The sequence below is a fragment of the Sciurus vulgaris genome (genome assembly GCF_902686455.1).
Source record: "Sciurus vulgaris genome assembly, chromosome: 3".
Classification (NCBI taxonomy): domain Eukaryota; kingdom Metazoa; phylum Chordata; class Mammalia; order Rodentia; family Sciuridae; genus Sciurus; species Sciurus vulgaris.
This window is the reverse complement of record NC_136463.1, coordinates 63,762,340-63,788,121: the sequence shown is the minus strand read 5'-3', so window position 1 is coordinate 63,788,121 and position 25,782 is coordinate 63,762,340. Positions and strand designations below refer to the sequence as shown.

Here is a 25,782-nt window from a genome sequence, read left to right as displayed (position 1 = left end):
TGAAACCCTTGCCCACGTCAAACCTTTTCCTTGCCTCCAAGTCCTGTGTGTGCCATTTCTTCTGCCCACAATGTGCCTCTCCTTGGGAAAACTCTTAGCGGCCCACTGATGAGCTCTGTGGTTGCAGCCTGCAGCACTCACTCCCTTGCTTCTTGGCCAACACTGTTTTTTCTTTGGAGAGTCATCTACTCCCTCCCACTCTTGGTCCTTGCGGTTGGGTGTGGTTCTGGTAGCTTCCGGGCTGCAAAGAAGGCACATGACCGAAGGCTGGCCAATCAGAATACCGCCTTCTAACTTCAGGGACTGGATCAGGGACCAGCACCTCATTCAAGTTGGTCCACTGATTCTCACATCCAAGACTTTCAAATTATTGGAGAAGGGCCACATTCTTTTTCTATCCTCCAATGCTAAATGAAAGCCTGGAGCTACTGGCAGCTGTTGCTGTCACTTCACCACGAGGGGAATACCTACCTACATCACCAGAGAAAAAGTGAGCCAAGAGCTGATTTCAGATACATTCCTGACAATGTCCTTTGAGCACCTAGAAGTAGTCCCCCACCCTAGATCTTTAAATTGCTAATGCTGACAAATTTCCTTTTCTGTTTAGGTCAATTTGAATAGGGTTTGTTCCTTGCAACAGAATTGGGACCAGAGGACCTGCTTCAGATTCCATCTTCTCTACAAAACATTTACTGCTCTTGCCTACATGAGCTGATCCCTCATCAGTGTGCCCTTGGTGCCTGCACCACCACACTGGACTGGGCCTCTGTCAGGCAGCTCGGCCTACCCTGCCAAGCTGTCAGGGCCTCTGTGTGATTCTTCTTTGCTCCCAGCCTGCAGCATTGGGTAGTGAATCCATAGTGCAGTCACTGGTGACTCTTGCTCTTGTCCCTAGGGAGGAAGCCCTGTCCCCTTTTTCTGGGAGGAAGTGAGACAAAATTGCAATATAAAGTTCCTGGCTGCCCTCTTTCTTTCCTAATATTCACAAGGAGACCATGTTGGCAAACACATATTGCTTTATTTAGTGTTTCTCTGGATTGCAAAAGTGTCAGCAGTGGGCTGAGACCCCTGGAGGGCACAGAGGCAGCTGGGCAGCCCCCAGGCCCTCTGGGACAAAGGGGAAGCAGCAGAATGAGGTGATGCCCCTGCCAGCCCCTTCCCCATGCACACAGGCCAGGCAGGGACCTGGGGCCAGTAAAGGCCCTAAATCCTTGAATTGGGTCCAAAGTGTATGGGAGACAGTTGTCACCCTAAGGCATGAACTCAGGCAGAAGTGTTCCTCCCAACTAGTGGCCCCCAAGGGTGACTGCTGGTCAGGGAGACAGATGCACACTTAAGACATGACCCATATTTTATGGGGCTCCCTGTCCCTAGGAGTGGCAGTGAAGTGTGTTGAGGATGGGGCTGCAATCCTAGTTTTGCCCCAACCTACAATATCACTTTGGTCAAGTCCCTTTTACTCTTTGGGCCTCTGTCTCTAGCTTTGTCCTCTCAGGTAGCTAGACTACATAATCTGAGTTGTCCAAATTTTATGGTTTAAGACTTCTTTTCCCACCACAGGTTGCCCTCAGATTGGAGATGATATTAAAAGGGCATTTTTTTTCATACTGGGGCTTGAACCCAGGGCCTCACATATGCTAAGCATGCGTTCTACTATTGAGCTACACCCTCAGACCCTAAAAGGGCATTCTTAAGGCAGGAAGAAGGCAGGCAAAGGTTGTGTCAGCCCCCAGGTGGAGGTCAGAGAGGGTTGCAAAAGGTACTTGTGGGCAGACAGACAGTCAGACAAGGTGCCAAGGGAACGAAGAGAGGGTGGCCTGGCCAGGGGAGAGGGTCCATAGCCCAGTCCACCCAACCTCTCAGCTACATTCCTTGCCCTGTTTAAGTCAGAAAAAACACATCCAGTGTGTCTTGGGGTATGAAAATGTTTTTTTTTTTTTTTTTTTTTTTTTTTAAATAGTTTCCTATAAAGCATCAAAAATCTCAGAGAAAATCTCAGCAAAAATTCCCTTCTCTCACATATTTGGCATCAGCATTGGGCTGGCATGGCTTGCCCTGGCTTTCCTATTGCTGTGGCCCGGCCTGGCCCACTCCTGGGGTAGCTCCTTGGCCCCTGTTGCTCCCTCAAGAGAGGAATGAGCAGGAGGCAGGAGGCTGCAGGTGGGCTTTGAGGTGTCCCTGGGTCCCTGTCTGGAAGCTCGAGTCTTTGGTAACTGGGAAGGGGAGAATGGGATAAGCAAAGCATTGAGAGTTGGGAGGGGGTCCAGTGAGCACCTTCATCACCGAGAATTCAGCCGTGGGGCCACCTGTGGAGGTGTGGGAAAAATCAAGTGGTGAGTGGGTGGCAGCTGTTCTGGGTACTTGTCCCAGGTTAGATACAGGTAGTAGCAGACTGGGGGATCTAGTGGCCTTACTTCTGGAAACTCCAGTCCTACTCCCATAGGAATACCTGCTGCCTTAGCCACAAGGTGGGCCCTCCTCCCACCTAGTCCACCATCAACCAACCTGGATCTCCCCTACAACTTCATACTGTTGGGGTTTTTTTGTTTGTAGTACTGGGGAATGAACCCAGGCCAGGGGTGCTGTACCACTGAGCTACACCCCCAGCTCTTTTTATTTTTTAAGAAAAAGGTTGGCCTCAAACTTGTGATTCTCCTGCTTCAGCCTCCCAAGCTGCTGAAATTATAGGTGCGTGCCACAGTGTCCAGCCCTCTGCTGCCATTTTTATGACCCTCTACCTCACAGGTGGTCTTACCACAGCCAGGTGCCCATTCTTGGCCTTGGTGATAAGCAGCTCTGAGCCAGGTGTGAAGTCAATGATGCCATCCCTGCCAGGCCCCCCTGCAAATGTGATGCTAGAGGGAAGGGAGCACATAAGAACTTTTTCACAAAGACAGACTCTTTGAGGTGGGTCCTTGCCCTGTCCCCAAGTGCAGGAACAGCTAACTCACCACCCTTATCGGCCTTACCTGCCCTGGTTGATGTTGATGTTGTTCACACGATCCGCACTGAGGGCTGTCTTGGTGAGTGTCTCAATCACATGGTCACTCTGCAGTACCACATCCCCCTGAATGGCCAAGACAGATGAAGGAATCAAGCCCTGTCCTGAGCTAGAGAACCCCTCCTACTTCCCAAGCCCTAAAGGGGCACCTTCTGCTTATTGTCTTCACGCTGCACATGAAGCACAAAGAGGCTATCGCTCAGGCTGCTGACGGAGATTCCTAAGGGGGAAGGGCAGAGGTCAGAGATGAAAGGTCAGAGCAGGATCCCTCCCTATGCAGCCCTGGACTCTGGCTGACCAGTCAGGTTGGCGTAATCGATCCTCTGTTTGACTTTGGCATCCTCCACGATGACCACGGCGCTGGGTGTGAGCAGTAGCTGCCGGGAGCGAGGCTTGTAGCCCTTGCGGTCATATTTCACTACTGGCACAGCATACTGAAGACAGAGGGCAGGGTGAGGGACAGGGAAGGGACTAAGGGGCTCTTGGGATGACCTTATTCTCTACCTGTGCCCTGACCGACCCGCTTCCAGATCTTGGGCTACAGACTGGACTAGAGATTGCAGGCAGGGTCTCACCTGGATGGATTCAGAGCCTAGGGCCTGTAGCACTTTGGGACTGATCTCATCTGTGCCTGCAACCCAGATGGGGGAGAGGGCAGTCAGAGAAGGTGAGCGGGGAACAGGATGATTTTATTTGTTTGTTTGTGGTACTGGGAATTAACCCAGGGGTTCTTAACCACTGAGCCACATTCCCAGACCTTTTTACTTTTAATTTTGAGACAGTCTCACTAAATTGCCCAGGCTGGCCTTGAAAGCCTTGTTAAAGGCTTCCTGCCTCAGCCTTTCAAGTCACTGTGATTACAGGCATGCATCACTAAACCTGGCCATTATGGAAGGTTGGAGTATTGAAAAATCAGGGGCTCACCAAGCCGTGTGCTGATGAAGAGTCTGGGGACACTCTGGGGGTAATTATCCTTCTTACCCTTGAAAATCTCACTAGCCACCGCCTTTTGCTGCAGCTGAGGAGACAAGGGGAGTGGAGGAGTGTTATAAGGGGTGGGGAACATGAGGGACATGCAGGCCAAGACAGAAATCAGGAAGGCCTCCCTTACCTGCTCTCAGGTCCCCCAGGAAGCTGGGACCAGCCACCAATACTCTTATAATCCCTTCTCTCTGCCTTCTCCTACACCAACCAAGGCAGAGTGCTCCCCAGAAGGGTCACAACAGCACTGTCAGCATCCAGGCCTGACTTTGGGAATGATTCTCCAAAATGATTCCCTACCAGGCTCTGGAGTCCCCAAATTCAGTTCTGGCTTGGAATCTTATAGAGGGCTGATTGCTAAATATTCAAAGCTATTACAAGTTATCTGAATTGGGTGGGTGCTTTATCATCACCCAATACTGTGTTTGCAAATACAAGGCACATCAACCATCAGTGTCTGACTCCATGTCTATGGAAGATATTATCCATTGATAACAGTGAATCTGGAAACTTTACAACATGGGGCAATGGGCAACTCAAGTTGAAACAACCCACTATTTGCCTCCTATAATCTACTCCAGCCTCCACTTTATGAGGTCATAGGGGCCTGGGATCCATCTGAAGTTATAGGGTAAATCTGAAGTAAAATGCTTCCCCAGGCCAGCACTCTTCATTTGATGCCTGCTTCTCCTGAACCCCACTGCCTAGTCCTTGCTGCCTCCAGCTCCCACACCTGCTGCTTCCACTCAGGGCTGATACTCCGGCAGTACTTCCACACCATGTTCTTCATGCACAATTCCCGTAGAAGCTCTGAGGCCTATGGAGAAGAGAAAGGTCAGAGTATTTACCCAGCCTGGCTCCCTAACCTCTGAGGACCTCCAACATATGCCCACCAAGTCTTTGTACAAGTAATGTTTCCTCAACTTGACAGCTCTTCTGGTCCTGAGTGCTTTCTCTCTAAGAACTCATTCTTCATAGCCCTGCTCCATTTCCCCTCCCTTTCTGGGTCCCCACTAATCACCCCTCTGACCACATGATAATTGGACACCTCTGTCAAGTGTTTTGATGGTCTCTAACTCAGTTGGGAGGACCCACTGACCTCACGCAAGGCAGGTGGAGGTGTGGGCCAGGAAGTATCCAGGACATTCCGGGGCAGCTGCCGCCGCAGGTTAAGCAAAAATGAGGTGCGAACATGATCCAGGAAGAAGGCATTCTCAGGACAACGGGGTGCATGGCGCAGGATGAAGCCACGGATGAACCTGGGGGTGGCAAGCCAAGAAGGATTGGGGTGAGAAGCCTGGCAATAGGCCCTCCCATACACCCCTTATTCTGCAGCCCTCTCATGGTGTCCCCATACTCACCGCCGGATGGTCTGTGCTGCCCACTTCCTCTTGGCTGCCTTCCTTCGGCCCAATGTTCCACGCCACCATGACTGGATGCAAATGGCTGTGGGGACCACAGATGGCTGACCTTGTATCTCCTCATCGCGGTGGACCACCCTAACCCAAGACCCTGCCACTCCAAATACCCCTGGGCCCCCAAACCTGATCGCTTCACCCGGAGGAATTTCTGCCGCCAGTGAAAACCCTTCCAGGCTGCTTGGATCTTCGTGGCTATGGTTGAGGAAAGAATTCAATTGGCTGGAGATCAGGGTCACCAACTGGGAGCCTGGCACTGTCAGAGCTCAATGAGTGGCATGAAGGAGGGAGTGGCTGAATGAGCTACTGTGTACAAATTGAAATGAGTTAAATGAGAGTAAATGAAGGAAAGCAAATGAATGTGGGAATATGCTCAGAGCTTGCATCTAGAGGCCAGCCTGCAGGCTGAAATCGTGGGTGTTGGGGCTGGGGCTGGTAAGGAGGTGGGGGAGCTGTATGTAGGTGGGGCAGACTTCCTGAGAAGGAAGTGACTTCTTCCCTATTCCCCAGAAGGGACACCAATGGGGCAGGAAGGATGGATCTCCCTCTCACCAAGGCTCTGCCGCCGGACCTCCAGGGCATCCTCTGTGGCAAAGAGGGTCTTGGGGAAGCGTATAAAGATCTTGGTCCTAGGAGAACAGTGATAATCAGCCCCTTGTTGCCACCTCCCATGTCCACCCAGCCACCAGGAATAGGTACCACTCACCTGCCCATCTTGTACTCTTCTGGCTTGTAGCCAAGGTGTCTGACCAGCACAGCCACACCATCCTGGGGCTGTCCTGCCCATGTGGGCCATGTCTCTGGGCACAGTGATTTATACCTGGAGACATGAGAAACAACATGCACCCAGCTACACACCAGCTGATACTCTTCTCTGGAGGTCCCTACCAGCTTTCCCTGGGCACCTCCTGGCTATTCCTACTGATTTGTTTGCAGTTCATAGATGGCTGGGGGGAAGCATTTTAAAGATGAGGAAACTAGGTATCCCCATCTACCTAAGACCAAGGGATAGAAAGTGGCAGAGATAAGCTGAGTGCAGTGACACATGCCTGTGATCCCAGCTACTTGAGAGGCTATGGAAGAAAGGATCATGACTGGGCAAGTTAGGGACACCCTACTTCAAAATAAAACTGGGCTGGGGGTGTAATCAACGATAGACCTCTTGTCTAGCATGTGTGGGGCCCTAGGTTCAATCCCCAGCACCACCACCAAAAAAGAGAAAGAAAAAGAAATTTGCAGAGATGGAATTCATAATGATCGATTCCCCAGGCCCATAACTCTGAATAACCACAAAACTGCTTTATTCTCTGAGTTCCTTGTAAACTCTGGCCCCAACCCGTTTCCATCTGTTTCATGATAGGCTTGTGGATGTGTGCCTCCTGTACCCTCATCAGGTGCTTCAGGAGGACAGGGCCTACTGGAAGCCTGGTGTGTTCTCTCTTCCAAGGATTACACTGGGTCTGCAGCACGAAGTGGTTCTCGGCATGGGTCCCAGAGCAGCTCAGAGTCTCTGCGTCCTCATCTCTAAAACCTGACTATGAATGCCTATCCTCCCTATTGCAGCTCAGGAGTTTCCTCCCGCCCCTTTCCTAGTTGCGAGAAGGCCCCGCCCACCTCTGCAGGAAAGCCTCGTATTTGCGGCGATAGGCAAAGCCAGCTCTGCGCACGCGCAGGTTCTCCATCAACCCCAGGTACTTCACCTGGTGCCGTATCAGTACCTCATCAAAGCGGCCTGGGAGAAGGGTAAAGGGTTGGTTAATGACCGGTCATCCCTGTAGGGGAGGCCCAGACCCCGCAGCCCTGTCGGAGCGGGAGGCCCTACCGGGCTGTTTGGCGTCATTAGGCTTGATGCAGCGGATGTAGGCAGGCTCCTTTGACTTCAGAATTTCTACCAGCTGTAGGAGGCTCATCTTGAATTGGGTGGCCACCTGGAGAGTCCAGGGGATGGAAGGTTGGTCTGAGTGGGGCTAAGGTCGCTTACCCCTGTGTGGGCACACCCTACCCCTGAAAAGCTGCTGACCCCTGCAGTGGCCCTCCTCTCTGCTTGGCCCTTACTTCTTTCTACTACCTCTCCTTCACAACAGAAGAAGGGGTCAGTCAGACTCTGTACCACATCCCTCTGACTGGGTTAGAGACCTTAGTTTAGGCATCTCACTCCAGTCTAAAAATTCTGCTTAGGTCCCTGGCAACCTCCATTCTGTACCTCCCTTTTGCAACCACTCTTCCCACAACTTTAGAGCTACATTTCTAAGCAGCAAGTCCTATACCTATGCATTCAACTACTATCTCTATATGTTGCTCTGCAGGGCCTTCAAGGATCTCAGGCCTGTAAAGAAGCAGATTCCTTAGCAAAAATTTGTAATCTCTTGTGGTTGTATTAATAACAGGGGTGAACCAATTACAGTAGTGCATGCCTATAATCCCAACAAATCAGGAAGCCAAAGCAGGAGAATAATGAGTTCAAGGGTAGGCTGAGTACTTTGTGAGATCCTATTTCAAAAAAAACAAAATAAAAGTGGGGCTCAAACAAAACAAAATAAAAGTGGGGCTGTAGCTCAGTAGTAGAGTATTTGCCTAGCATACACAAGGCCCTGGGTTCAGTTCTAGTACCAGAGAAAATAAATAATAGGGGCATGTGTGGAGGTTCTGGGAACACCAATTAGGGACAACTCATTAGTCTGTGGGGGTAAAGGGAATCTGGAAAGATCTTCTGGCAATGACCCTAAAATGAATTTAAAAGGATAAGTAGGAAATGGCTGGACAGAAGATAGGCCATGTAAATGCCATGTAAATTTGCATGCCTGTAAATTCAGTACTTCAGGAGGATGAAGCAGGAAGACCTCAAGTTGAAGGCCAGCCTAGGCAACTTATCAAGACCCTGCCACAAAATAAAAAATAAAAAAGGGATGGTTGTGTAGCTCAGTGGTAGAGTGTCATTGGGTTCAATTCTCAGTACTTCACATAAAAGAAAAAGGTAAGAATGACAGTCCAGGAAGACAAATGACCTTAGCAAAGGGTTGACATATGCTGGGAGCTACAAGTCAGGTTATAGAGGCAAGCAGTGGTAGTATCATGGGAAAATCATATTGAACATATTAGATTTTATCCCTGTGGGAAGTAGGGAGCCAAAGAGGAATTCAGAGTGATGGAGTGACCAAAAAGAAAAAATATAGTTTGGAATATCTCTACCGATGTATGGAGGATAGATTGGTAGAAGCAAATGGGATGCCAGGAGACCAGAGAGGAGGCTGGCTGGCGTGGAGAAGAGACAATGATCAGTAATCTGGATCAGCGGTTATGTGGAAGGGACCAAGAGGAAGGAGTTGAGAAGTACTGTGGCAATAGGCAAGATCTAGTGGTTGGATGGGGGAGAGTGAAGAACAAGGAATGATGACTAGGTCCCTGGCCTGGAAGACTGGGTAGAGGGTTATCTCTGTCCTGAGTTAGGGACACAGAATGAGCAAGGCTGGGGACTGGGAAACCAAGAGCCCACTTGGGGAGGTGGGAAGGAAATCATTGGATGCATAAGTCTGTGGTTTCCTGGAGAGGCCTGGAGAAAAGTGGTGGACAAGCAACCTGAGTGGGAGAAAATGGGGTCAAGAGGATGAGGGTACACAGGGTGAGGGAGAGTGAACAGCAGCAGGGAGCAAGCAGGGTCCCAGGATGGCAACACAATGCCTTGGTGCCCACCCTGGCAAGCATGTCTTTACCTGCAGCACTCCAGCTTCTACCTCCCTACTGATCTCTTTACTAACCAGGACTACCCTGACCCTCCTCTGCAAGCCCAATAGTCATGTCTCTGCCCTCAGCTCTACAGAGATCTTCTGGCATCCAGCACCACTGGCCACACCTTCCTTTTAGTCCTTCTCCTCTGTGATGTTAATTTCCTGCTGACCTCCTTTATTGGTCTGTGTGTGTCTGTGTTAGACCCTCTTGCTGCCTATGGTGCCCCCAGTCGCAGGTCCATCAGACTGAAATGCACTTTCTCATTCTGAAGTTATCTCAAATACTTGAACTTCCAGGGAGCCTTCCCCAACCACCGCCACACCACGCCCCAAGAGGTGGCTACATCCTCTCTTCTGTGCACATTTCTGTGAGAACACTTTTTTTTTTTTTTGCACTTGTGAATGTGTATTTGTTCCTGGGGATGGAACCCAGGGCCTACCAGGTGCTGGCAAGCACTCTACCACTGAGTTACACGTCCAGCTGCACATCTTTGCATCCTCAGTGCTTAGCAACATCTGTTACAAAGCGTCTGCTGGTTGAACACTCACAGGCACCCACATGGAAAGGTGTACACACATGGATTCCCCCACAGTAACAGGCACACACAAACAAGTCCACACCTAAGAGATAGGTGGACACACAGGCATACACTGGTAAGCAGGCAAAGATACTCCAAGAGGCATCTCCTACAGACACACACAGATGTGCACATAGGCACCAACAAACATGCTCACATGAACAATGCCAACTCCAGGCCCATGTGGGCACTCATCCATGCTCAGGTACACACACGCCCCCTCATGTCCCACAGCCTCCGCACCGTCTCTGGCCGCTTCTTATCACTGAGCTCACTCCGGTCAAAGCACTGGCTCATAATGGGATTCTTTGAGCTGCACATGGTCTATGGGGACAGAACAGATGGTTAGAGTGGGAGCAGAGGCAGACACAAAAGATTCCTGGGCACAGGGGCATACAGAGCTGTCCCCCACCCTGTCACCCCCATGTCTTCCTCACCTCTTTCAGGTTCCGGAAGAGAAGGTCATTGTTTTTATCCAGAAACCCTGTGTGGAAACAGTAGGTGAGGGGTTAAGGACAGCCCCTCCCAGTCCCCAGGGGTAGTCAGCCTCAAGATCCTCACCAGTCACGCTGTAGGTCACCTCCCCGGCATAGTGCAAAAGGCGGAACTCCCCACGGCCTAGAGATTTCCTGGTCCGCTGGTCAGCCAGCTTGTGCCTGGGGGAGACAAGGACATGAAGCTACAAATTGCTGACCTGAGCCATGCCCCTGCTTGCTGAAGAGATCTCAGCAAGGCACCAGCACCCAGTAGGGAGCAGGTGTACCTTGGGGCTGCCTCGCAACCCACAAGTCATGTGACAGACAGGGCAGGGTATCAGCCCCTCTGCATGATCTTCAGGGAGGTGGAATGCCTTGCCCAGGGTCACACAGTGTCAGGACCTAGGCCTCTGGACTGCCAGGCACACAGGGTGGAGGGCTAATTTCATTGCCTCCAACTGCTGCATTACTCTGCCCAGAGTGAACTGCCTACTATATTTTCAGAATGGAATCTGCCAAGAAATTACTTAAACTTTAAGTATGTTTATATCCTTTAGCCTATTTTCTACTTTTAAAAACTGTTCTAGGGCTGCGTTTTGGCTCAGTGGCAAATCGCTTGCCTAGCATGCAGGAGGTCCTGGGTTCCATCCCCAGACCTGGAAAGACAAAACAAAAAACTATTCCAAACAGATTAACCAGAGATACAGGCAACGATTTAAGACACAAAGATGTCTGTGACAGCCCTTAGTTATTCTAGCAGAAATCTGTAGGCTGGCCAGGGCTTCCAAAGGCTGAGTGAAAACCATGGGCTGTTCATGAGTTAGAACCATTGGAGGAAGCATTTTGAGGGAATTTTTCTGTTTGATGATACAGGAGAATACTGAGGATATAATATTATCCTGAGCCTTATGCACAATAAGTTCTTGACTATGAAAAAAAAAGATAGAGAAAAGAGCAGGAAAAAAAATGCCTCAAATTATTAACAATGATGGCCTCTGGATGACAGGATTTTTTGAGGCCATTCTGCACATATTCCAGGTTTTTAAAATGAGCAATATTATTTTTACAATCAGAAGCAAGCTTTTTTTATTTTTTTTTTTTTAACTTCTATTTTTTCTTAGTACCAGCAGCTCTCCTATTGAGCTACGAGTTACACCTCCAGATCTCCTTTTTTTTTTTTTCCCGTGCTGGGGATTGGACCCAGGGGCTTGTGCTTGCAAGGCAAGTACTCTACCAACTGAGTGATATCCCCAGCCCTCCAGCCCTTTTTAATTTTTTAACTATTTCTTTCTTTACGGCACTGGGGATTGAACCCAGGGTACCCTGCCACCAAGCTATACCCCCAACACTTTTTTTTTTTGGGTGGAAGATATTAGGGATTGAATTCAGGGGTACTTTACCACTGAGCTTTATCCCCAGCACTTTTTATTTTAAAATTTTGAGACAGGGTCTCGCTAAGTTGTTTAGGGCCTAACTAAATTACTGAGATTGGCCTTGAATGTGTAATCCTCCTGTTTCAGTCTTCTGAGCCGCTGGGATTACATGTATGTGTCACCACACCCAGCAACACCCTCAGTCTTTATTTTTTATTTTGGGGCAGGGCCTCACTAAGTTGCTTACGGTTTCACTAAGTTGTTGAGGTTGGCCTTGAACTTGAGATCCTCCTGCCTCAGCCTTTCAAGTTACTGGGAATACAGGAATGCATCATGGCACCCAGTTCCCTTTGCTACTTTCTGAGAAAGGGTCTTGCTAAAGTGTCCAGGCTGATCTCAAACTTCTGATCCTCCTTCTGATCCAAACTTCTGACGCCTTCTGATTATAGGCGTGTGCCACTGTGCCTGACAGAAGCAAGTTTTTAATATGTTATTAAGTAAACAATGGTCAAATGTTTGGCATTCAACAGCCCCAGGACTGAGTCTCAGCTCTGCAAGCTACCTGTGAGATAACCTGGGGCACTTCACTGTGTGAGTCCTGCTAAGAAATGGGGAAAACAATAAGAATGCCTCCTTAAAAGATTGCTTATAGATTAAGAGATGATGTGCACAAAGTATACAGGATGAATTGAGACAAAGGTACTTGTTTCTGTTTCTACTCCTTCTTGCTTTTAAATAAAAAGCAAGTCCCAGCAGGGCATGGTGGTGCACACCTATAATCCCAGCAACTTGGGAGGCTGAGGCAGGAGGATTGAGAGTTTAAAGCCAGATTCAGCAACTTAGCGAGGTCCTAAGCAACTGCACGAGACCCTGTCTTCTGTCTCTAATAAAATATAAAAAAGGGCAGAGGATGTAGCTTGGTGATTAAGCGCCCTTGGTACAAAAAAAAAAAAAAAAAAAAAAAAGCAAGTCCCAAATAAGGAAGCTTAAAAAAAAATCTTAGCAAGTTTCTTTATCAAAAAAGAGTAAGGAGGAAGCCATGCTCTGGAAATAGTGGCTTTGTGCAACTGTCCTTAATCTAATACTTTCCCTGTGGCTTCTGGGGTTGTGTTTGTGTATGTGAGGGATGAAATCCAGGACCTGGTAGGCATGCGCTCTACGCCCCCAGTCCTATAGCAGGAGTTAACCACAATGAACCCAGCCATCCATAGGCTTTGCCTAAGACAGCCCTTGCCCCAGTATCCCTGCCACCCTACGCACGTAAGGAAGTGTGGATGGTGCTTGACAGTGTCCTCCAGCTTCTCCAGGAAGGTCAGGTCTGTGGCCTCCCCAGGGCGCAAACACTCCTCATCCTACAGGAGGGGCACAGTGTGAGGGATGTATTAAAGGAGGGGTTAGAGAGCACAGAAGTTTCCAGGGTACTGTGAAGGGAGACAAAGATGCAGGGGGAAGGAGCAGAGCATAGGGAGTCCCCATGGGGAGCTTCCAGACAGGCCAACATCCACCTTACCCTGCCCAGCCCCACACCTTAGCCCTCTGTGAACTGGCCTGGAGAGAAAGGGAAAGGTGAAGATGATCTCCCAGCTGGCCCACAACATGAAGCCTGGGGGAGCAGAGAACTCACCAAGATGGAGATGATGCCCTTGAACTTCTCCTCTACCAGATCACAGATAATCTTATTGTTGAAGTACTGAACAGGTTCCCACTGCAGGGAAAGGGAAGATGGGCATCATCATGGGGTCCTGTACCCTCTCCCAGAGACCCCGATGCCTGACTTTCTATGGCACAGGGGCAACTTAGGCTCGCACGCACCGCGATTCCCTCTGCTTCATACTCTTCCTGTTCTGACTTGAGTGTCAGCTCAATGAAGAGCTGCTGCAGCTTCTCGTTGCAGTAGTTAATGCAGAACTGCTCAAAACTGTGAGGAAACAGAAGAGCCCATGGTAGTATCAGGGGACACAGGGACAGGGGAAGGACAGGACTAGGCCCCTGAGCAGTTGGGTAAGAGATGCAGAGCCAGATCCAGTTTGGCTAGAAGAGTCATCAAGCAGGAATGACAGGCAGGGGGACAGAGGAGAGAGACCAGGACAGGAAGACATAAGTGGCTGGCAAGGGGTAAGGGTGATGCTGACCTGTTATGCTGAAACACCTCAAAGCCATAAATGTCCAGGAGCCCAAGAACCGTGGTACTCCGCCAGCTGGGGCTCTCAGCATCCTAGGGCCAGTCATTCAACCAAGAGCATGGGTCTTGGTGTTTGCTACCCAGCTCCCAGCTCCAGCCCTCCCTGACAAGCCTCCCTATGACTGTCTTGGAAGCAGCATAGACCGAGTCCTCACCTTGGAAGCCAGTGACCTGTTGATCTTCCCAACCAGCCAGGTGAAAGTGCGACTGTACACAGCCTTGGCAAGAGCATCCCGTGCGTATGCCGCCTGCTCCAGGTTCAGTGGGCTCAGGAGCTGTAGCAAAGAGTGAGACTAGGACAAGTGCCACAGACACCCTTCCACTCCACCTCCCCTTTGTACTCAGGAAGACGACCAGGAAGCTCTGACCAGCCTGCCCTTCGGCCTCTAGTGAGCCTGGGTGTGGAGAGTGGTGGTGGTACTGGGACAGAAGTGGGGGACAAAGCACACCAGAGGGAAGGTGATATAGGAAGAAGTGATCGTTCCTGGAGCTGGGAATCTTGATTCAAGTCTGACTTCGTCACCCTCTTCTCAAGTGACTTTGGCCAGCTCACTGTGCCTCCAGCACTGCTGAGAGGACCACTGAGTAGAACAGGAGGAGGGGGAATGATGGGAATGGGAGCTGCCTCTCACCAGTGACAAACGCTTGGCTTACCTCTTCTCCCTTGGCGATGATCTTCCTGTGTGTCAGGGCTTCCCGCAATGTCGAGCCTTCCACACCAAGGAGCTGCCAAGGGAGAGTGGGCACAGTGAAGGCGCAATCCCCCTGCCCCTGCTTCCTTCTCCTGCCCTCTGCCCACCACACACACCCTGGTTAGGTACTTGAGCTGGTTCTCAGTGGTGACCTGGGCATTACTCTCTTCATCGGCAGCAAAGTGAATATTGCCTAAATGCAGGACACTAGCCACGATGCTCAGCAGCTCCTGTGGGAGCAGAAAGGTGGCAGGTAGTGATTATAGAGGGGGACAGGAACCCCATGGGGGCATCTGGAGATGGTCAGATGGAACAGGGGATAGATGACTCTTGGAAGAGAAGGGGGTTAGAGGAAGAAATGGGTTTTAAAAGTATAAGTCGATTTGTGGGGTATTATAGGAGGAAAGAGAGGGTCCCCAGAGGAGTCCTCACCTCCACTTCATCCTCGGTGAAGTCGATGACTGTCAACGCCTTCCTGACAACCTTCCAGTCACTCTTGTCATTGATGGAAGAGACTTTGGCACACTGGCCCTGAAGAGGGAATAGCTTGGTTGTCAAGTCCTGGCATTGTGGCCCCTTGGTGGCACCTGCCTTGCCAGCCCTCCAACCACTCACCTTTACCAGGTACAGGTAGTTCTGGGGGTTTCGTTCTAAGCCCAGCCTGCGCAATGTCTCCTCCTCACCTCCCTCCAGCAGCTGATAGAAGACGTGGAAGTTCCGCTCCCCGTGATTCTGGTGTACTACTCGGGACTTCTCTAGGAGGTAACTGAGGATGTGGCCACCTACAGGGGCACCCTGTGGACAGGGCATGGCAAGGAAATTGGTCAGGGACTGAGGCATAGCGCCTATCTTTCCCATACTCCCCTACAGACCTGGGCTCTAATTCTAGCTCTGCCACTAGCTATGTGGGCTCAGGCACATTACCCTCTCTGGCCTTAGTTTCTTCATCTAAAAAATGGAGAAATTCAGGGGCTGGGGTTGTGGCTCAGTGGTAGAGTGCTTGCCTAGCATGTGTGAGGCACTGGGTTCAATCCTCAGCACCACATAAAAATAAATGAGTAAAATAAAGGTCCATCAACAATGACAACAACAACAAACCAAAAGACAAAAACCAAAAAACAAAAAGAAATGGGGAGATTCAACTCCATGTATTTTGCAACTCTACTTGGGTACCTGCCAGGTAACTCAAGTTCGAGAGGTTTGATATTGAACTCCTGATTTCCCCACTCCTCAGACTAGCTCTTCTTTGTGTCTCCCCATCATGGTCAAGGGTAACTATATTCTTATAGTTGTTCAGGCCAAGAAGCTTATGGTCCTCTTAGACACCTCCTTTTTTCCATTTCCTCGATTCAATCATATTCAATCCTGCTGCCTTAACCTTCAAGACAGAATCCAATCGCTGTTTACCAGCTCCACTGCCATGGCATTGGTCTGAACCACTGTCATCTGTCACCTCTATTATTATGCCAGCCTCCTAACCGGTTTCCCTGCTTGGCATAGTTCCCTTACCATCTATTCCCAACAAAGCAGCCAGAGTGACCTTTTCAGTAAGAAAGTTGGATCATGACATGCTTCTGTTCAAAACCCTCTGATAACCCCCTTCCACTCAGAGTTAAAGAAGTTTTTGTAAGATTGAGGGTGTAGTTCAGTGATAGAGCACATGCTTAGCACACATGAGGCCCTGGTTTGATCCCCAGCAACACACACACACACACACACACACACACACACACACACACACACACACACACACACAATCTTACAAATATCCAAAAGGGACTGTACCATCTGGCCTCCCCTCCTGTTCCTTGGCCTCTTGCTCTCTTCTCTGACCACATGTCTGGCCTTCTTGCTAACCTTGAGCACACCAAGCACCCTCTCACTGTGAGGTCTCTGCACTGGTCGTTCTAGCTGCCTGCACACTCTCCTTTCAGATAGCTGCCCTGCTTGCTCCCATCTCTGTCGAGCCTTTACTAAGCCACCACTTCTCGGAGAGGCCTACCCTATCTGCCTTATTTAAAATTGCAACTGCCCCTCACCCTTAACCTCATCTTATTTTCTGCTGTGTCCTAAATTATTATTTTTCTGTTTATTTCCTATCACCCCAGGAGATAGGATTTTTGTCTGTTTGGTTTCACTGCTTTAACAGCAGTACCTGGAACAGTGACTGGCACACAGTAGGTATTCAAAAAATACTGAGCCTAGTGAATGGGAAATCCCTTCTTCTGCTGTGATACACCCACAGGTACCTTAAAGTCAAACTGCACATCCATGTACTTCCCAAACCGGCTGGAGTTATCATTCCGAAGGGTCTTGGCATTTCCAAAGGCCTAGGAGTGGATGGTGAATTAGGAACACCTGGCATTTGCTCCCTGTCCCTCCCTCCCTCCCTTCAGATGCTGCTGTCCCCTCACCTCCAGCACTGGGTTGCTCTGCAGTAAGCGGTCCCGCACAGCACCTCCTCGCTCAGGGGCTGGGCAGGTCTCTGCATAGAACTGTAGTAACCGCTTGGTGGCCTCTGTCTTGCCTGCCCCACTCTCCCCAGAGATCATCACTGCCTGGTCCCGGCGCTCTGTGCGCAGTGCACGGTACACAGTGTCAGCCACTGCAAACCTGGAGCACAGACCCATCAGAGAATTCAGGGGGTGGAAGACAGTGTGGCTGCAGGTGAAGCCCCACAGATAGGAGGTGCAAGGGCACTCCCATATTGGATTGGAGTGTACTTGTGGGTAGGAGTAGGGGATACTCTTGAGGTTGGGGGTTGGGCATCCTTCATCGGAGTGGACCAACGGAGATCTTTCACATTAGAGGATGGAGACCACTTTCAAGTGGAAGATTGAGAGGATCACTCTACTCCAAGTGGGAGTGTTGGAGGTCACTCAGGTTAAGGTTGGGGAACTCATAGGCAGGATTAGGAGATCCTCATGAGTGGGGATCACAGGATCATCAGGGTTGAGAGGTCATGTCCAGGTAGAGTTGGAAGAATAAGTATGAGTGTGAGCTGGGGTTAGGGTTAGGGGTCCCACTCATTTGGAGTTGAGAGATTCATCTCTAGGTGAGGACTTGGGTAACTCTAGGGTGAGCAACTGTGGGGTTCCTCACAGATGTGAACAGTAATTCACCTAAGGGAGAAGTCAGGGATCATTTCAGAGTGACAGGTGGGGTTGTCTCACATGAGGATGGCAGGGGAGGAGGTTCCTGCTGGAAGGGTAAGGGGTCACTTACAGGTGGGGTGGCACTTCATAGAAGCTGACACCACGGTAACGCTCCATATGCTGCCGGCTGTAAATCTGTAGGTCTCGGTAGGGGTTGACAGACACCAGGACAGGGCCAATGTAGGTCTAGGGGTCAAGAGAGGAGACTCAGAAGTTTGTCTTAGAGGCCCCTGGTACCTCCTTCCCCTCTCAGCCCTGCTTCTGTGCCCCCAGCATCCCTCCCCACTTGGCCTCACGTAAATAAGGTTCTCCCGGAAACGCCGCCTCAAGTTCTCGATGAAGGCAGCCTCACTGGTGAAGTTCTCCAGCAGCACGAAATCTTGCACCCCCACCCGGTCACGGGCAGTCAGGGCACTCTCCATGGTTACCCGCACCCCGTCACTGCCCAGGGCCTGCAGGGAATGGGCCATGGGAGAAGGTCAGAGTCAGTAGTTAAGGCCACTCTCCTACCACGCCTGTGGGCCCAAGAGGGAAGGTAGGAGTATGTGGACACAGAACACAGAACATGCTGGGTACAGAGGACCCAGATAACAGAACACATGGAAGAAAAATCACTTGGGACCTGGGCGCAGCTCACAGGAGTACCCAGGGCCCAACAGACATGGGAACAAGACCACAGATTTCAGGAAGGCACTGGTTTTGTGAGGAGAGAGGTGGGTCCTGGGAAGGAACTCCCTGAAAAAGCAGAAAGAATGCTATGTTGACCTTGGACAAATACCCTCCGCTCTCTGGGTTGCTTCCTTCTCAGGGAGGAGTTGAGTTAGACCAGGTGACCTCAGGTCCCATAGCTCAGGGCCACATGTGACAGGTGCTTTGGAGGACAAACTCTCAGAGTGAATTCTGCAGCCAGGGTGGGGTCACTTCTGCAGCTCCCACTCCTCAGAGCTCCAAGGGTTGAGTGTTGCTTAGGGACTAAGCAAGAGCTTCTCTCCTAAGGAGAGGGATTTCCCCAGGGGCCTCCAGCCCTAGTGGGACTTAACACCCACCCTAGAAGTGGGTGGCTCTCTCTCCCACAGCTGGGACCACTCCCTTCCCTCCAGCTGCTGGGCTCCTCAGACACCTCCTCCACTGGGAGTCCTAATAAGCCTCAGGAGGCCAGATTTTACCAGGGAAAGCCCAGCAGCCAATTTTGGGCGGAAAGGGGACAGGTTTAGCAAGACCCTCATCCCACACCCAGAGTTGAGATCCCTCTTTAAAGATCTGGGGTCTCGGAGAAATTGACACCAACAGTGCCAAGGGTCAGAGAGGTGTAAGGTGGTGGTGGGGTGGGTGTGGATCCCAGAGAGGTCAGAAGGTCTCTTCTAAACACAGATGGCCCAGATCTCCGGCTGGGGGCACCCCTCCTCCGGGGCCTGGGGCCTGGCACTCCCAGACTTTTCCCTCACCGCTCCACCCCAATCCCGCCCCAATCCCGCCCGAAGTTGCAGCCAAATACGGCCACAGTCCCCGCCCCTTTGCCCTAGGGTGAGGGGTCTCAGCTGTCCCCAGGAGCTATTCGACTGGCCCCGGGTCCGAGCGTCCCGCGGCCCTCCCCACCTCGGCCTCCTCTCCCTGCAACTTTCTGGGACGTTTTTCCACCCGAAATTCCTGGGCCGCGTCCGCTTCCCGGCGGGGCCGAGGCGGCGCCGCTAGGCGGGGAGGCCCAGGACCCCCGCTCTGCCCACCACCCCAGCTCACCGACGCCCGGTAGCGCATCCTGCTTGACCGGCCCAGCGCCCGGCTCCTCTGCCCGCGCTCTCGGTCAGGGGCTCGGCGGCGGCGGCGGCGGCGGCGTCGTCAGGGAGGGAGGGACCGGCCCGCCCCCGCGCCGCCCCCTCGCTGGCCCCAGAAGCGCGGGGCTGGGACCTAGATGGCCTCCCTCGGAGCCCGGACCCCGGGGTCCCTCTCCAGCTGGCGGGAGCGGGGTAGGGGCTACAGGGTATTTCGGAACGGAATGGAGGTGGGCGGGGGCGGGCGGGAGAGGGGGGCGGGGCTCCCCCGGGGCCGGTGCTCCGCCTGAGTCAGGTTTTCCAGGAGGGACGTCGTTGGTTCCAGGGTGGGGCCCGGAACCCGCGCGGCAGCCGCGTCTACACGGACCCGGAACTCACTTCCGGGCTCGTGTCTACACTACGCGGCCAGGCCAGGAGCGGGACGAGCGCCGAGGCCCGTGGGTCCCGGAGGAAACAGGATTTCCCTCCCCCCAGTACCAACCTCGAGGCTCGGGAAAGTTAAAAATAGAACGAAATGTCCAAATACGGCCCGCGCGCCTGGGCGGGCGGAGCCTGGGTGCGGGACCTTGTCCACCCCCATACACACTCTGGGAGGCGGGCCCGGAGTTTTTAAGCCCAGAGAAAATTTCTTTAGGTCCTTTCGTCAGGGTGGATCACACGACCCAGGAACAGGGACGGTCACAGGGTACCCCCTTTCTTTGCTCAGTGTCCCTGGCCCTTCTGGAGGCCTCGCTTTTCCTCTTGGGAAATCCACGTCCGACCTCTGACATTTGGAGCCAACATCCTTCTGCAACCTGGACATCCCACTCAGGTCTCTGTGCCCCAGGGATTCCTCCCTTTCTCCCTCTAGAGCGGGCCTTTCTGTCTTGTCCAGCGGGATCCCTGCACTCCTTCTGTCCAGGACGTCCTCTTTCTCCCCATATCAGCCCCCCAGCATCCTCTCTGGAGGCATCAGCCCTCCTTTGGCTGCGGAAGGGTCGGGGCGGACTCTGGCTCAGCTTTCATCAATGGTCAGGATAGTGATGGTTAGAGCTTTCAAAGGACTTGGGGTTTTGTTTTTGTTTTTGTTTTTGTTTCTCCCCAGTGGCGGGAATGGAACTCGGGGTAGGCAAAAGCTCTACCACTAAGCTACACTTCCATCCCCTCGGAATCTGTTCTTCATCCTTAAAATGAGGTTTAATACCTGCCAGAACTGTTGGAATAGGCTGCAATAAGCGCTAAGGCATTTCCCAGGCTCTCAACACCATTACCCTCTTCCCCTTCCTTCTCTCTGCCACAGTCATTTCACACATGCTTGGAGGCAGACGCGTCATACTTCTTATTTTGTGGGGAAAGTCCCTCGGGCGTGTCTATCAGTTACAAAGAGCTCTCAAGTATTTTACCCGTCCCTTGCCTGCCAGATAAGGAACCTGAGGCACATACAGGCAGACACAAACTTGTGCTAAGGAGGAAAGGCGGAGCCAGGACCCAAAGTCCCAGCACTCCCCACAGCCGGACCTGAGCTCCCTGGAGAGCGGGTAAGGCTACGGCAGGTGCGGGCTGCAGCCTCGAGGGGAAAGCTCATTACCTCGAAAACAACAGCCTGGCCGGAGCTAACGCCCGGGGGGCCCCGCGAGGGTGCACCAGCTGGGAGATGGGGCCCTCTGGAGGGGGCAAGGGGACTGGGTGCCACCGGCCACAGCTGAGAGATGGGTGAGAGGCGGTTTCAGGGCGAGAGGCGGCTCTCTCCGCGGTTCCCCTAGGTCTACAATCCAGAAAGGAGCCGGGAGACAATCTAGCCTGAAGCCCACCCAGGAGGAGGAGTGCCTTAGAAGACCCAGGGGAAGAGGGTCCGGGGAGCCCCTAACAGAAGGTGGGCTCTGACCAGGGCGGAGGGGAGGGGCTGAGGGAGGCGGAGCTTCGCGGCCGCAGTGCCAGCCCCGCCCCACCGCGTCAAGAGGCTGGAATGAGGAGAATCCTCTAGCGGAGGGGTCCGGCGGGCTTTCCCCCATTGCAGGCCGCGCCACGGCATTCTCGGGATGCCCGCTGCCGCCCCCGCAGCCACCGCCCGGCTGAGGAAGGAGGGGGCGTCGCCGCCGCCCGGCGAGCCTGAGCTGGCCACAGCCCGGGTCACCCCCACTGGCCTGCTCCTCCTCTCTGGGCAGTCGCGTGAGTCCAGAGAAAGGATAGGGAAGCGAAGAAACTAGGGTGCTGGAGACACCGCGAGTAGGGAAAGTGATTTGTTCAATGTAGCTAGACGTAAAGGAGCGGGATTGGAACCTGGGAACCCGAACACTCTACTTCTGAAGGGCTGCCCTAATGCCTACATTCAGATTACAGGGATACTCTGCCAGGTTGTGACTTTTCTCACCGCCTCCCCCCCCCCCCCCGTCAGTGTCATGTGACTTGATTGATGTGCAGACCATAGGGGTGGCAACTAGGGAACAGCGATTGCCCCCACAGTATGGCTGTAGGCCTATGGACAGGCAGCTGGCTGGGGTGCAACTGCGGTCTCTGAGTGACCCAGGACTTATTTTCCAAAGGCATCTTTGGATTTCCTTCCACCTGGGGAGGTGTTTGTCACCACAGGGGATGGAGCCAACAAATACACTTCAAATACACAACAAATACACTTCAGCTAGTATGGGTCAGATGCCTCCAAGCCTGACCTCTGCAGAAATGGGGGAGAGTGGGCAGCTGAAAATGTTCCCCCTGTCCACTCAGGGCCATGCAGTCTGGAGGGGCAGCTTTGAGGAGCCCCAAACTTATTTCCACTGAGGCATCCTTATGGCCTCTTGGGCAATGAAAAGACAACCACAGCCTGTCTCACTGGCAATTCAGTGCTGGGCACAGAGCAGGCACTAAATTTAGATTTATCAAGTAAATCTTCAATCTGGGCCCAGGCTGCTCCACCAAGCACTGTTCCAGGCTTCAGGAAACTGTTGTGTGGGGAAATGGGGAGAAGGTAAGGACATTAGAGCTCTACTCTGATTGTTCAAAGGGCACTCTAGCTCCAGAACCAGGTATTTGCCCTGCCAGATACCTCTGCCTGGGGGTCCAGCCAAAGTAAACAGTGCATCTTGCCCCCTAACAGAGTGCTGATCATCAGGACATGGTTTTAAAATGTTTGGTCTCCTCTCACTACTCTTTGCATTAGTTACAACCTGCTTAAACTTCTCACTCTGCTCCTTTATGACTGCTTCTGTTCTGGGCCAAGATAGTAGCTTGCTAACTGATCTTCCTACTGTCCTCTCACCAAATGCATATCCTACAATTAACATCTCATGTTAATGGAGTGAAAGTTTATAGGTCACCCCCCCACACACATGCCAGGCCTGTTCAAGTCCCATTGTTCTGAACTCCTGAGGTCCCCACTGTCCTTAGTTTACCCCACTGCTCCTCATTCCTGTGTGACTGCAGTCCCTTCCCTCCCTGCCTCCCCTACCACTTCACACAGCCAGGAGGAGCTGCTGTTGTCCTGCCAGTCATCAGCCACACGTGGCTTTCTAAGCTGTGCCTTTGCACCTGCAGCTTTCTTGGCCCTATACACTGCCTCACCACCCCACCTACTCTTAGTCATCGCTGAAGACAGCTCAGGTATCACCTCCAGAAGCCCTTCCTGACTTCCAACACAGCCCCCTCCTTATCGCAAGCGCATTCAGCACTAAACGTCTATTTCCTTTTCCAGTCTCTTCCAGGAGAGTGCTCCAGTCCGGGACACACTCAGCTAGGCACCCAGTGGGGACTTAGTAAGCCCCTGTGAGCGCCTGCATGAATGAATGAATCTCAGAACCCATAAGTGTGAGCGGGAGGTCCCAGCGTCTGGAGTTGAATAAAATCGTGGGTCACCCATTCATTCTTTCATTCATCTTTTGAGCCCACCCGCCACACTCACCCGCCGGCACACACGGTCACTGACGCTGCTAGCCCTGAGGAGGCGATGGACGGGAAGGGGCGGGGCTCAGGGGACTTCTCCGGAACCCAGAAGCACAGAGGGCTGCGGGACAGGCCCAAAGGGCGCTCTAGGTGCCCGAGTCCCGCGACGGAAGCCGCCCTTCCCCGCCTTCACACTATTCGCTAGTAATCTTAAATCCACACAAGCTGAGTCCGGCGCCTCCGGGCCCTGGGACCCGCATGGGCCAGGCCAAGCGGATCTTAAGTCACAACCGGGCCAGAGACCCTTGCCTCCTCCACCGCATCTCTGGGTCGGCTAGGCGCCCGGTCGCTTGGACATTCCCCCAACCTACTAGGGAGCGGAGACCTCCCGGGACCACCCACGAGGCCGCTTCGCGTCCCACGCCCAGTCCCGCGTACCCACCGACTCGGCTCTTCGGGTGCGCGGGCCGGGGCCCGGCTGGGCGGCTTGGCGGTCTCGGAGTCCGCGGCGCCGGCACTCTCCCCGCCCAGGGCCCTCCAGGGGCCGGGCCGCCGCCTGTCGTCATCCCCGGCAGGGCCCAGACCCTGGCGCGCGCGCGCGCGCCCTCGGGCCCCGCCCCGCCCTAGCCCGCCCTAGCCCGCGCTGGCCTAAGCCCTAGCCCGCATCCACTGAGGCTTGGTGCCGCACTCCTCAAATAAGCTCGCGGGATGAGGCGCGTCTCAGTCACACGCGCACACGCTCACGCCCTACTCCGGCAGAAGATCCAGCTCTCTCTGCAGCGCTGGGTTGGTGGGTGTGTCAGATGGGGGTCCTCCCTTCTCATGCTAGGAGCCCTTTACATCCCAAGGGCAAACCAGCCCCTCTGCGTGCTAGGCCAGGGCAGTACTTACCCCATTTCTAACTACCTCTTCTGCCTTCACCCAATTCCCCTTCCATTCTGTTTGCATTGAATTCCGCAGTCCCAGTTCCGTGGACCGAGAGGGAAAGGGGAGGCATTAACTGTACTACGCACCTGTTTACATGCATTACTCCTTTGACCTCAGAGTAGCACCCTCAGCTGCTTGTTAAGCTCGGTTCATAGCACAGCCCACTAAGGTACAGGGAGCTGAAGGAAATATTCAAACTCATATCTCCGCTTTGAAGACTACTGAGTCTGGTGACCCTTAATAACTTTATCCCCTGCTTCCACTTAGTCCTTTTCCAGTTTCTTCACCCACCAAGGATCAGAACCCATTCTTGCTGCTTATGTCTTTCCTTAGAGTATTCTTGAGAAAGAGAACTGTCCCGTCCCAGGGGAGACACGGCCACCCTTCCTCCCAGCCCAAAGCATCCCATCTTACAAGCTTGCATGGTCTGTGGGGATGAACCACGCGGATGATCTCCCCGGTGGGTATCAGCTCCACTTGCAGCGCCATTCTGCCTTGTGGAGCGCCAGTGTGCCGATCGCTGAGCACTGGGGCTGAGCAAATCTGCCTGTTCCCCTACTGGCGCTGACCGATCGAGGACAGGAATCTCCACTTTCACGCTGGGATGGCCACTTGGTTCTGCTTCAACTCCAGCCCCAAGGGATATGGCTGGTCCACCTCCTCAGGACACAGCTGGAGCAGTCCAGGTCTGATTGGGAGGCCTGTTGGCCGGGAGGGTTGGGGCAGGAAGAGGAGGGGCTGAAGGATGGAGGAAATGCTTGTTGTCCCAGGTAACCAGAGGAGCTGATGTAGCCACCCATGGGGGACCCTGAGCTTCAGGCCGAAGGGTAGGCAGCCTTTCCCCTTTCTCCCAGCAGTTCCTTGCCTGGGCTTCCCCCACTACCCACTCTGGTAATAGCTGGAAAATCCAGTGACCACTCCCCTAATTAGAGGCTTATCTTCCCCTAAGCCAAGAGGATCCCTTACTAGGCACTGCCCCTCTTGCATGTCCCTGCAACTTGGCTTTCTCTGTGAGCAACCGGTAAGTCACTTGAGTTTTTCAGATGGGATCTTGCTATGTTAGCCCAGTCTGCGCAAGCTTGCCTCCTTCCCTGCACCCCCACAACTAGGGACCTAACCCAGGGCCTCACTTAGCTAGTGCTCAACCACTGACCTACAGCCCCAACCCCAGCATACCACTTACTCCTGGGTTCAAGTGATCCTTCCAACTTAGCCTTCTGAGTAGCTAAATTGCAAAACTACAGACATGCATCACTGCTTTATTAGAAGCAGGGCTGGCCATCCTGGGCACAGGGGATTGTTAAAAGGGGCAGGAGGGCACTGTGGGAAGGATCCTTTCCTACCCTCCTCAGTGACACACGCAGGTTACTTTGGGAGGTTAGTTCCTGGGTTCCTAGGATGTGCAACTTCTAGCTATTTGCTTCTTACTCTTCCACTGTACCCCCTGCCCCCAGTGTTCCTGTTTTTCTATCTTAATTGTTGCTAAATCACAGCTGACACTTTCCTGGCCTGGGACTGGGCCCTCCAGTCTCCAGCCATTCCTTATAGGAAGTGAGAATGGGGAAGTGGATGGGGGAAACAGACCTTTCCAGAGGGAGAGGCTGGCACGGGAGGGGCTGGTAGGTGTTGGGCCTGTGCTGACACCGACAG

General features: G+C 52.7%; 1 protein-coding gene across 3 annotated transcripts; it reads right to left on the bottom strand.

Annotated features, from left to right (window-relative positions):
* Nucleotides 1–998: 998 nt before the first annotated feature.
* On the bottom strand, nt 999–24,807 carry MYO1C (myosin IC). 3 transcript variants are annotated; one of them, XM_079130791.1, is made up of 32 exons: nt 24,547–24,807; nt 17,878–18,033; nt 17,652–17,767; nt 16,841–17,039; nt 16,676–16,756; nt 15,042–15,221; nt 14,859–14,957; nt 14,543–14,656; nt 14,389–14,460; nt 13,890–14,009; nt 13,685–13,767; nt 13,365–13,470; nt 13,177–13,257; nt 12,813–12,904; nt 10,265–10,359; nt 10,141–10,187; nt 9,947–10,027; nt 7,223–7,328; nt 7,015–7,132; nt 6,107–6,220; nt 5,953–6,029; nt 5,527–5,595; nt 5,344–5,428; nt 5,082–5,241; nt 4,716–4,799; nt 3,926–4,019; nt 3,577–3,632; nt 3,300–3,435; nt 3,151–3,221; nt 2,970–3,067; nt 2,756–2,855; nt 999–2,306 (listed from the first exon to the last, which is right to left on the bottom strand). In XM_079130791.1, the coding sequence occupies exons 1-32, from the start codon at nt 24,619–24,621 to the stop codon at nt 2,280–2,282; spliced, it is 3,192 nt and encodes a 1,063-aa protein (XP_078986917.1). In that variant the 5' UTR covers nt 24,622–24,807; the 3' UTR covers nt 999–2,279. The 3 variants fall into 3 exon arrangements, with proteins under 3 accessions (XP_078986917.1, XP_078986919.1, XP_078986918.1); XM_079130793.1 differs by lacking the exon at nt 24,547–24,807 and adding an exon at nt 23,648–23,779; XM_079130792.1 differs by lacking the exon at nt 24,547–24,807 and adding an exon at nt 19,319–19,480.
* Between the last annotated feature and the right edge of the window lie 975 nt (nt 24,808–25,782).